The sequence below is a fragment of the Malania oleifera genome, chromosome 10 (genome assembly GCF_029873635.1).
Source record: "Malania oleifera isolate guangnan ecotype guangnan chromosome 10, ASM2987363v1, whole genome shotgun sequence".
Taxonomy (NCBI): domain Eukaryota; kingdom Viridiplantae; phylum Streptophyta; class Magnoliopsida; order Santalales; family Ximeniaceae; genus Malania; species Malania oleifera.
In genome coordinates this window covers 28,721,579-28,735,022 of record NC_080426.1, presented here as the reverse complement: position 1 = coordinate 28,735,022, position 13,444 = coordinate 28,721,579, and the positions used below count along the sequence as shown (strand labels likewise).

General features: G+C 36.7%; 1 protein-coding gene across 1 annotated transcript; it reads left to right on the top strand.

Moving 5' to 3' along the window:
• The first annotated feature begins 8,631 nt into the window (after positions 1 to 8,631).
• Positions 8,632 to 9,009, top strand: LOC131166572 (uncharacterized). Its single transcript, XM_058125162.1, has one exon. The coding sequence runs from the start codon at positions 8,632 to 8,634 to the stop codon at positions 9,007 to 9,009; it is 378 nt and encodes a 125-aa protein (XP_057981145.1).
• Positions 9,010 to 13,444: the final 4,435 nt, after the last annotated feature.

The following is a 13,444-nucleotide window of genomic DNA, read 5'->3' as shown; positions in this document are numbered from 1 at the left end:
GCATCTGTTCTAACTGTAATACAGAAAATCTACCCAGGATGAATAGCTAGCAATGTCATGTATTACCCCCAATGACGGGTTGTGCAGCCCGAAAGTGGGACGCGACAATGGCTGGCCGACCACTGCCGAATCAAATATGTCTGTAAGTACGATGGGCCCGCCACACCCTGGTTCGGACTGCCAGGTGGACGTTCACACTCTACTGAAAGCCACATCGACTATTCATCTCCCATCCCCTCGTGGGATGGTTAGCACTAATCTGACGTAGATATCTGATCTACAATATAGCTATAGTACCGAGTCCTGAACTGAACTAAACTTACATCCTTGTTGTAATAACATATAATACATGAACATACATAACATCATCACGGCCTCGTGCCGAAAACATAGATACAGCCTCGTGCCAAAATCATTAATACATGGCCTCGCGCCAAAATCGTAAATACGGCCTCGTGCCGATAATATAAATACATGGCCTCGAGCCAAAATTGTAAATACGGCCTCGTGCCGATAATATGAATACATGCCCTTGCGCCAATAACATAAATACGTTTCAGGTATTTACATTCTGAAAATAACTCATTTTTCATATATCCGTCAAACTCAGAATAACATAACTCGTCTTTGCAAAACACCTGGAAATATGCTTGCTCGTAAAATCAATCATATCTTGATTCACTTGACATAAAAATAATGTTCATGCCACACATATTCCGTTTAAAGTCATGCTTCATATTCTAAAAATCATCATTTCTGGCATCTCGTACATACAAATATATTTTAATCATAATAGCAGTATTTTCCAAACATACATTTCATCTATAATATACAAGTATAACATTTGCTTCTCTGGAAATAAATTTACTCGTAATCAATAATAAATTGCGTGGAAAATAACTGCTTTAGTTTATTCCCTTACCTGGCTACTGAGATAGCCCCCAAAATATCCTAGGCTAACCCCCGTATGACTTTCTGATCAATACCCTGAAACTCAAAACTTCCAGTATTAAACATCAGTAATTTCATGCGTACGTCAATTTCTATAACTACCATAAAGTCTAATTTGCCTTAAAAAGCCTTACCTCAACTCTGGGATAATTTCCTACTTCGTTTCCTTAACAATCCACTCTGGCAAACTTGTAGAGAACTTCACCAGGAGCGTCGTGGTAGCCTCAGATCTTCGATCCGGCGTAAAACTAGCCCAAAATTGAAGAAAGAGAGTGAGAGGGCCAAAAAAGGAGAGAGAGAGAGAGAAAGAGTGTAGAGGAAGCTTCAAATGACATTTAAAAAAATAGGATTTTTCATATATATAGACAGTAGAATTCGTTGACGAGCTCGATCTTCGTCGACGAGTTCTTCATAAATTTTGTCGACAAGACCCTGTATTCGTTGACGAAATTCAGGCTGCCTCATGACCCTTCTCGGCATTTTCTCGTCGACGAAGCCCTGTACTCGTCGATGAAATTCTTAAAGCCTTTGTCGACGAAACCCTGTGTTCGTCGAAGAATTTAGGCAATTTCTTAAAAATTATTTTATTCCCCAATTGCAATGTCGTCAACGAACGCCTAGCATTTGTCGACGAAGTCTACGGTCTCCTTCTGTTTCTGTCTCTATTTCCCTCTCTCTTTATTACTCAAATTTCCATTTTAAATTCAGGTCGTTACAGGTGATTACCCTTCCATACAAGTAACACCCCTCTGCTATGATATTTAAGCAACTCAAAGGTCGCAGCTAAAGCATACCAAGGCACTCACCTTACTCAATAAGCCCTCAAGTGATAAATTGATCCCGTACTCACACAGTTCATACAAAAGTCTATTGACAAAAGCCCTAAGGATAGGGAAATCTACCCGCCCATACAAGTAGGTTCCCTCTGCCCTAGTACGTTATGCGACTATTGCCACATCTGTAGCTACTAGTGCACTCGCCTTACTCAGTAAGCCCTTAGGCGAAAGGTACGCCTCGCCCAATCGTAACATGTTCTACGTACATATATACTTCTAATATCATAATACATCATTCTTTCTATCATTATTCAATCATACACATCTGTTCATATTCATGGCTGAACATTGCATTACTTTTCACTTTAAGTGACTCTTTCCCATTTTATATTGTTCACATTTCACATTTCACATTTCATTTCCATTTCATTCATTTCCCTTTTCATTTCATTTCATTTCATATCCAGCATCTTTTAGCTGTTTTACCCAGCATCTTTCAGCTATTTTACCCAACATTTTTCAACTGTCATACATTTACCCAACATCTTTCAAATGTTTAACCTAGCATATTTCAGCTGTCATACATTTACCCGGCATATTTCAGCTGTTTTACCCAGCATATTTTAGCTGTTTACCCAACATATTTCAGCTGTTTACGTGGTTGCATTAACACACACAAGCAGCACAGTTCATATCATATTTCATTCACAATGCATTACTTACTTAACCTGTATCTCATACATTTAACATACATTTGCACAGAATCTCACGTCACACAGTTTAGCAATAAAATTCATACATTGCCTGTAAAATAAGCCAACTAACATTTAACTTTTATATACTGAAAATACCTTTCATTCCTTACATAATTACCTTGAAAATATTTTTCCACTTTCATCAGTTCATTTTCGCATATACATATCTAATAAACGGCCCTAAACTCGGAAAAATATAATTTAAATGGTTGGCATTTTAAACCCATACTGAAACATATACACGTATATATAACACAATTTATTTTTCATTAAATTTATAAAAATTCTGATTTAATATATATTTTTCTCCTTACCTGGTTTCTTGAACTACGCCAACAGGGATCCCAAAAAGATGCCTACGGCGCTCACCCGGACCCTGAAATTAAAAATTCTAGTTCCATTAAATCAACCCTAAATAAAATATTATTTTAATATTTTCTAAACCCATAAATTTTAAATAAATAAGTATACACTTAAATATAATCAAATTACCAAATTTCTCAAATCTCACTCTCGCTTTGGAGTGAGGCCTAAAAAATTCCAATTGAAACTTTACTTATGTCAAAATGACGACGATCACGACTAGAACCCCGTGGTGATGTCTGATCGTCGATTTAACATTAGTTTTACGAAAAATTGAGAAATAAGGGAAAATATACCTTTTTTCCCAGGAGTGGTACTTATGTCGCTCCCATGACAAATCCGCTCCAGTAGAAATGTTGGTAGCGGAGTTAGGAATCCAACGGCACCTTCCATTTTCCGATCGGCCAAATATCCGTCGAGAAATTAGGAGAGAGGGAGAGAAGACGGAAAGGCGCAGCAGAGGCTGAGAGAGAACTGAGTCCAGAAAGATTAGATTTCAATTTTGAAATCTAATCTTCAAATTGCAATGCAATCTTACATATCCACTTATTATTATATTAATAATATATATATATATATATATATATGTGTGTGTGTGTGTGTGTGTGTGTACATATATAATTTAATATACATATATTTATTTTAATTTTTTTTCTACACTATTCATTTTATTTTCTTATTTAATTAATTAGTTCAATAATAATTAATTAATTAATTAATAATTAGTCTTAATTTTTTTTCATACTATTTCTTTTTACTTGTTTATTTAATACATTAATTTAATAATGTTTAACTAGTTAATTGATTAATAATTTTAATTTATTAATTTTTTTCTGGATTATTACATTCTTCCCTCCTTTAAAGAATTTTGTCCTCGAAATTTTGCTAACTAATCAATCATTTCCTTAACTTCTAAAATCAACTAGCCAACCTCATACAACATATTTCCATATACTCCAATTTAAATATCAAACACCCAAGTTGCTCACAAATCATTTAATTACATCACTTAAATTATTCTCCTTCAAAAATCTTTCTCCTTAAATCAAACAACCTAACCTTCAAGTTCAAATTCCAAGTTCTAATTTCTCTGCTCGGAAACATTACCATCGATGGATTTACCATGATTTTCTAAAGCTAGCTACTTCTTTAGAAAAACACAGAAGACCATCAAGGGATTTCTGCCCCCAAGCTTACGAAACACAACTCAGAATTCCTAACGATATCTTAATCTACCCATCACTATGCTTATCGCAACTCAATCCTATACTTTGGTATAAATCATCCATAACCTAATACTCTAATATTTTCATATCCAGGTGATGTAAAATTAATCACACTTCCGGCTAGACATTACTCAAATACCATCAGTAACATCCCGAACCCTTAAACTCGGGTCCGGTGTGTTGTACCTGATAAAATCCCTGATAATCCATAATCAACATATACGCAGCGGAAAACATAAATATAATCTCCCAATTATATAATACCAAAGTTTTCTAAATCCATCTACCAATCATAATAAATTAATCATCCACCTGTATTCAAATATATACATATCTCCAAACATTATTCAGTATTCATAATACCAGTATGTTTCACAACCTTTCATAATATCTAGAAGACTTAGAATACAAAACATAAAACATAACATATACGTCTCAAAATTAACATAGAAATATACCATTTTCTCTTTCTATTTACCAAAAATGCTATAAAATCTCGAGCTCTCTAAGCTCGATCTCGAGGAAATCCTGAAAAAAATAATTTCATATTCGGGTGAGACACATCTCAGTAAGGGAAGAAACAATATATTAAAACAATGTGTGGCCAACATGAGTTTATATATGACATATTATTTAACATTTGAAAATCGTTAACATAATTTCTGAAATCATTCCCTGAACCTAATCAAACACATGCAAATGTTTAACCCACGAGATTACCCGAGGATAGAGGTGATTATCCCGCCCAAACAAGTAGCACCCCTCTTCTCTGATATTTAGGCCGCCAAAAGGTCGCAGCTAAAGCATACTAGGGCACTCACCTTACTCAGTAAGCTCTCAAGTGATAAATTGATTTCGTACTCACACAGTTCATACAAAAGTTTATCGGCAAAGGCCTTAAGGATAGGGAAATCTACCCGCCCATACAAGTAGGTTTCCTCTGCCCTAGTCCGTTATGCGGCTACTGCCACATCTGTAGCTACTAGTGCACTCGCCTTACTCAGCAAGCCCTCAGGAGAAATGTACGCCTCTACCAATTGTAACATGTTCTACGTACATACATACTTCTAATATCATAATATATCATTCTTTCTATCATTATTCAATCACACACATCTATTCATATTCATGGCTAAACATTGCATTGCATTTCACTTTAAGTGACTCTTTCCCATTTTATATTGTTCACATTTCACATTTCATTTCCATTTCATTCATTTCCATTTTCATTTCATTTCATTTCATACCCAACATCTTTTAGCTGTTTTACCCAACATCTTTCAGCTGTTTTACCCAGCATTTTTCAACTGTCATATATTTACCCAACATCTTTTAACTGTTTTACTCAGCATATTTCAGCTGTCATACATTTACCCAACATACTTCAGCTGTTTTACCCAGCATATTTCAGCTGTTTACCCAGCATATTTCAGTTGTTTACATGGTTGCATTAACACACACAAGCAGCACAGTTCATATCATATTTCATTCACAATGCATTACTTACTTAACCTGCATCTCATACATTTAACATATATTTGCGCAGAATCTCATTCCACACAGTTTAGCAATAAAATTCATACATTGCCTGTAAAATGAGCCAACTAACATTTAACTTTTATATACTGAAAATACCTTTCATTCCTTACATAATTATCCTGAAAATATTTTTCCACTTTCATCAGTTCATTTTTGCATATACATATCTAATAAACAGCCCTAAACTCGGAAAAATATAATTTAAATGGTTGGCATTTTAAACCCATACTGAAACATATACACGTATATATAACACAATTTATTTTTCATTAAATTCATAAAACTTCTAATTTAATATATATTTTTCTCCTTACTTGGTTTCTTGAACTACGCCAACAAGGACCCCAAAAAGATGTTTGTGGTGCTCACCCAGAGCCTGAAATTAAAAATTCTAGTTCCATAAAATCAACCCTAAATAAAATATTATTTTAATATTTTCTAAGCCCATAAATTCTAAATAAATAAATATACTCATAAATATAGTCAAATTACCAAATTTCTCAAATCTCACTCTCGCTTTGGAGTGGGGCCTAAAAGATCTCAATTGGAACTTTACTTATGTCAAAATGACGACGATCACGACTAGGACCCCGTGGTGATGCCTGATCATCGATTTAACATCAATTTTAATGAAAAATTTAGAAATAAGGGGAAATATACTTTCTTCTAGGAGTGGTGCCTATGCTGCTCCCACGACAAATCCGCTCCAGTAGAAATGTCAATGGCAGAGTTAGGAATCCAACGACACCTTCCATTTCCCGATCAGTCAAATATCTGTCAAGAAATGAGGGGAAAGGGAGAGAAGACGGAGAGGCGAGACGGCGGCACGTAGAGGTTGAGAGATAACTGAGTCTAGAAAGATCATATTTCAATCTGAAATCTGATCTTCAGATTGCAATGCAATCTTACATATTATATATATATATGTACATATATAATTTAATATACATATCTTTATTTTAATTTTTTTTTCTACACTATTCATTTTATTTGTTTATTTAATTAATTAGTTCAATAATATTTAATTAATTAATTAATAATTAGTCTTAATTTTTTTTCATACTATTTCTTTTTACTTTTTTGATTTAATACATTAATTTAATAATGTTTAACTAGTTAATTGATTAATAATTTTAATTTTTTAATTTTTTTAATTTTTTTCCCGGGTTATTACATATGATATGAAATGGAATATGTGAATCTGTTTAAATACGTATATGAACTATGGGAACTGGAGTTCCATTTTACTATGTGAAAAATGTGAAAAATAGGTGCTGGTTATATACAGAGCTATATATGTAAAAAGGGTTAAACCGAAGGTTGTGTGCTAGTTTATGCCACAGTACGATTGCATGAGTTTGTGAAAATACTAGAACTTTACCGGCGATTTGTGAATGTGAAACTAGTTAATTCGTTTTACTGTAAATTGTATATATGATATTTGGAAACCACAGCTTGTTACTATTAAAGCCCTAAAAAGCTCACCGTTATATTAGAGCCTTAAAAAGCTCACCGTTATATGAGAGCCCTAAAAAGCTCACCATTATAAAAGAGCCATAAAAAGCTCAATGTTAAGTACGGTTCTGTTGCTTTATATATATTAGATACAGTGCAACCACACATATGATTTTCAGTGTGGGTATCGAGATAATTGGTTGGATATTGGAGTGGCCATTGGTGGATTAATGGACCAGGTGGTACCAATCGGACTATAGTAAATTGCATAACTTGAAGCCAAGGGGTAGAACGTGTTGGTATTTGTTGTTATTGTATCTAAGTTGGACAGTGTTCTAAATATGCATATTTATAATTTGAAAACTAAAATGGGCAAAATCACAGGTTTGAGTACCGGGCGGAGAGATCGTATAGTGTATGGGCCTGTACCCTACTCTAACTTTGAGAACTCCCGCTTGTTAAGATGTTAAACCATCTATCATAGGAATTATGTCTATATACCACCTATATTACAATATTGAGAATATGCCTTATATGTATTTGTTTTCAATTGAAATAAACGCATGTGGTCACACACTGATGTAATATCTTCCACCTTACTGAGAAGTGTCTCACCCCAACATACAACCTTTGTTTCAGGTCCTACAAGATGTCAGTCCTAGTTGCTAGAGGGATTTGGAGTGTCATTTTGATTTTAGCTTACGTAAGTGTTTTGTATATGTAATAAACTTAGCCCATAATATTTTGGAGATTTTGAGAACATGTCATGTTTTAAGTACGATCTTATGTATGTGAGGATACAGTTACAAACTCTGGTATGTCTTTTAGATTTTCCATATGGATGTTTATGTTATCCGTTGTGCTTGAGATTTCAGATCATTTTGAAATACCCATATGCCCATATTCAGGATGGGTTGTATATGTATGTTTATTAGAGACAGGTGTATTATACAGGTGTAGTAGCACTTTGGGACCGTATAACGGGCTGGGGCTTTACAGTTGGTATCAGAGCGTTAATCAGCCAGAAGTGTGATATGGTTCACACTGCCTGGTTATGGAAATGCTCGGAACTTAGGTTGTTAGGTTCTGTAGATTAGACTTTACTAGAGTTTAGGATATGGATAAAACATTTGAGTTTTGCTTTGTATACCTGGAGATAGAAATCCATTGACAGACTTCTGTGTTTTTCTGAATCAATCGAAAGGTTCAAAATATCACGGCAATCCATTGACGGTTTTGTTTCCGAGTGGAAGGGCAGACCTTGAGTTGGAATGAGAATGTTAAATTAATGGAGTATGTCAATATTAAGAATGTGGATTTAGGGAACTGAGTCTATAGTATTGTAGTATTAGCTGATACTTAGGTTATTAACCTTCTAATGGATGCTCACAATTGCTTTTCAAGATGGAATCCAGGGACAATACTGCCAATGTAGAAGGCAATAGTAGTGAGGGTGTCGGCCATGAGGCTGGCAATGACTCTACAAGTGTATTTCGGGATTTCGCATAGCAGCTTATGGCTGAGGTGGTGCGAACAAATAGGGGGTAGGACTGTCCCACAACTAAGATGGGATGCTCCATTGATGAGTTCACTAGACTGAAGCCTTCTGTTTTCATAGGAAGTGCAAATCCAATTCGAGCTGAGAATTGGATCCAGGAGATTGAGAAGATTTTGGATGTTATGAACTACATAGAGAAGCAGAAGGTAACATTTGTAACGTTCAAGTTGTCAAGGGAGGTAGAGAGATGGTGGGTGTCGGTAAAGAAGATGGAGGAGCACCGACCAATACCAGTAGCGATGACATGGGCCCGTTTCAGAGAGTTATTCTTTGAACGGTACTTTCCAGCCACGGTCAGAAACGCGAAGATGGAGGAATTCATGAGCTTGACACAGGAGTTGCTGACAATGCAGCAATACGCTGCTAGATTCCAGGAGCTATCCTGATTTGCTCCATTCATGATGCCGGATGAGGCGATGAAGGCCTGGAAGTTTCAAAGGGGTCTAAATAAGGAGATCCAGAGGCAAACATCGATTTTGCAGTTGCAGGACTTTGCTACACTAGTAGACAAAGCCATTGTAGCAAAGGAGAGTCTGCTGGAGGACGCAGAGGTCCAGGCCCTGAAAAAGAGGCCAGCGCCTCCCAGTTCTTCTTTTGGGGCAAGGCAGGGTAACTGGAAGAAGAACAGTAATGGTACATCTTAGAGCACCACATCCTATCGTGGTTGCCCTACGTGTGGTAAGAGGCACTTTGGGCAGTGTTGGAGGACTACAAGGGCTTGTATGCGGTGTGGTAAGCAAGGACATTAGGTGAAAGATTGTCACATGCAAGGAAACAGCATAGCCCCACAATAGCCATATAGAGGATATACATAGGAGCAGCATGGTGGTCAACAAGGGGGTACAACCCAGGCTAGGGTGTATTCCCTGACTCCAAGCGACGTAGAGAATGCTGGTTATGTAGTCACAGGTATCATTTACATGTTTTCTTATAAAGCTATTATATTATTCGATTCTAGGGCAACGCATTCTTTTATCTCCTGGGGATTAGTTAAACTGTGTGGATTAGAGGTGCAATAGTTAGATTATGAACTGGTAGTGGCTACGCCATCTAGGTCTGTAATCGTATGTAGCAAAATAGTTCGTGATTTCCCAGTAGAAATTTAGGAGAGGGCACCACCAGTTAGCCTTATTGTGTTTGACATGCATGACTTTGATATCATCCTAGGGATGGACTGGTTATCTGTTAGTTATGCCAGCATCGATTGCCATAGGAGGGAGGTGATGTTTAAACACCGGGAGGGGAGCAAGAGTTCAAGTTCCTAGGGCCATGTGTGCGTTCTACACCATGGATCCTTTCGGCTATGCAGGCTAGGAGATTACTTCTGGAAGGATGCTGAGGGTACCTAGCATTTGTGAAAGACACACCAAAAAAGGAGCGTAAACTGGAGGGGATTCCTGTTATATGCGAGTTCCCAAACGTATTTCCAAAGGACTTGCCAGGATTACCTTCAGATCGCAAGGTGGAGTTTGTTATAGAGTTGGTTCCAGGTACGGCGCCAATATCGAAAGCTCCATACCGTATGGCTCCAACAGAATTGAGAGAGTTAAAGGAGCAGTTACAGGAGCTCCTAGACAAGGGGTATATTCGACCGAGTATTTCACCCTGGGGAGTACCGGTGTTATTTGTAAAGAAGAAGGACGGGTTGATGAGGATGTGCATCGACAACAGATAGCTTAACAAGGTGACGGTAAAGAACAAATACCCGCTACCCAAGATTGATGATTTGTTTGACCAATTACAAGGCACGCATATCTTCTCTAAGATCGACCTATGATCTAGGTATCACCAGCTAAAGGTGAAAGCGGAGGACGTTCCGAAGACAGTATTTCGAACCTTGTATGGCCATTACGAATTTATGATTATGCCTTTTGGTTTGACTAATGCACCTGCGGAATTTATGGATTTGATGAATAAGGTCTTTCACGAATACTTAGACTGGTTCTGTAACTACCCAGAAAATATTCATATTCAAATATTAAAGAGAGAGGAAAATAGAAACAGGAACAGAAAGAGGCAGTAGACTTCTGCGTTCGTCGACGACATCGCATTTTGGAGATAATAATAATATCAAGGAATTGTCAGAACTCATCAACGAATACAGGGTTTCGTTGACGAGTGCATAAGGAAACTCGTCAATGAATACAGGGCCTTGTCGACGAGTACATAAGGAAATTCATCGACGAATACAGGGCATCGTCGACTAGAAAATACCGAGAGGGGTTATGTAGCAACCTAAATTTCGTCGACGAATACAGGGACTCGTCGACTAATTTATTGAAAGACTCGTCGACGAGATGACGTGTCTCATCAATGAATCTGGCAATATAAATATCTAAAAATCGGGATTTTTATCCATTTACCAGCGCCTTAATCTCTCTCCTCTCTCTCTCTACATCTCCCTCGCCCTTCTCTCTTCGATTACGGCCCCACCAGTCGCCGGATCGACGATCTGAAGCTACCACGACGCTCCTGGCAGAATTCTCTACAAGTTTGCCTGAGCGAACCGTTAGGAAAACGAAATTGGATTTCATCCCAAATTCAGGGTAAGATCTTTTATCCAAATTTTGGCCTTATGACAGTTATAGAAGATGATGTAGGCGGAAAAATACTAATATTTTGTTATGGGATATTGTGTTTTCAGGATGTTGATCTAGGAATCCTGCGGGTATAGAGTCAGAATTATATAGGGGCTTTTCAAAGTTAAGGTAAAGGAAATATGCTACGCTAGGAGTTTTAATAAAGTTAACATTGACTTTATAGATGTATATTTATGCCAGTTTATTATACAATTTTTATTAAATATGAGTTTAAATGATTGTGTGGCCTAAGTGATTTTCATGAGATGAAGCAATTTATATATAGCTTTAATAATATATATATATATCATACTATACGGAATGCATGGAAGTAGACAGTGTGTACAATTTATATGGTTCCTCTCAGTATACGAAATTATATAGAATAAACAGATGTAGATATATATATATATATATATATATATATTCACAGAGATAATACAGAGAATGTACGTGCAATTACAGTTTTATAAGATTAGTTTCTTGAAACAGAGATACACACACACACACACACACACACACACACACACACACACACATATATATATATATACATATACATGTATACAATATTATTCAGATCAGTATTTATACCACAACTTTATATAGAATTTAGTATGTCATGTTTCCTATTACCGTAATATATAGACAGAGATACAAAGGTAGCATCAAGATGCTACAGATACAGTATACAGTTCTACAGTATGTATATATATATATATACAGTACATAAAGATAGCATGATGGTAATTTTGGAACATGGCGAAAATAGTAAAAGAATATATATATATATATATATATATATATATATATATGTATATAGTATCAGATCCCTGTGGAAAGATTATAGATAGACACAGTACAGATACAGTTACAGAGTACGGTACCGTTGCTATACACAGATAGAGTGCAACCACATATCTCAAATAGTATGTGGGTACCGTCTAACCGAGCTCGGAGAGAATGTAGCTCCCCAGTACACTGGGTAGAGGGGGCTGGTTAGACGAGGTAGCAGCCAGTCCCGTGCCTAAGAGAGGATGCAGTTTGGCCAGGCTGAGGTAGTGTAGAGTATATTGACTTATCTGGAGGGCCGACCAGATAGAGTCCCGCCTACGGGCCGCATAACCCTATCATGAGGGGTCAAATCATGATGTACAGAGTCCTAGGGATAAAGAATAGATATGTATATGTATACAGTTTTATAGTATATGATGAGTATAGTATGATATTACCAGTATGAAAAGTAGAAAAACAGACGATACAGTATGTTTTAAATTGTGAAAGAAAGATATGTTTTACAGATGATTTATTACAATGCGGTTCAGTATTCATTTTTAAAAGTATCTTTAACTTAGTTGTCACACACTAGTAATAGCATATTTCCACTTACTGAGCGTCGACTCACCCCATTACTTTACCATTTTTCAGGCGAACCAATTAGGCGAGCAAATCAGGGTCGCGGATAGAAAGTAGATAGATCACCCTGGTTATAGGGTGAGTTTTTGTCAGAGCTGTATATTTTGAGTAGATGATACTGGAGGGGTATTTTTGTATGACTATAGTTTGTACATACTGAATTCTAGTATTGTTTGGTATATATGTGAATGACTATATGATTTGTGTTTCCGCTGCTTAGGTATGAATGTTGATATTCAGATAAAAAAAAAGAAAGAAATGGTATGAATTTTGAGGACGTTATAGGTTCATCATGGTATTTATAGAATCCTGGTGTATTATAGGAGTGCTGCAGAACATGAAGTTCATCTGAGATTGGTACTGCAAATGCTCAGGGAAATGAGGTTATATGCTAAACTGAAGAAATGCGAGTTTTGGCTGAAACAGGTTGCATTTCTAGGGCATATTGTGTCCAAAGAAGGGGTTTCAGTGGATTCGAGTAAAATAGAAGGGGTAGTGGACTGGGCGAGGCCAAAGAATGTTCAGGAGGTTAGAAGTTTTCTGCATCTTACAGGATACTACCGACGGTTCATAGAAGGGTTCTCCAGTTTAGCAGGTCCATTGACGCGACTCATGAGGAAGAACATGAAGTACAATTGGACAGATGAGTGTGAGCTGAGTTTCCAAGAGCTGAAACGGCGGTTGGTTTCTGCTCCCGTTCTAACCATTCCATCTGGGGATGGTGGATTTGTTATCTTCAATGACGCCTCTAAGAAAGGTCTCGGGTGTGTCCTAATGCAGCATGAAAGAGTGATTGTTTACGCTTCTCATCAACTCAAAGAGTACA

Bases quoted from the DNA above. Each gene is read 5' to 3' on its own strand.
- LOC131166572 (XM_058125162.1), top strand. From the start codon at position 8,632: ATGGGATGCTCCATTGATGAGTTCACTAGACTGAAGCCTTCTGTTTTC.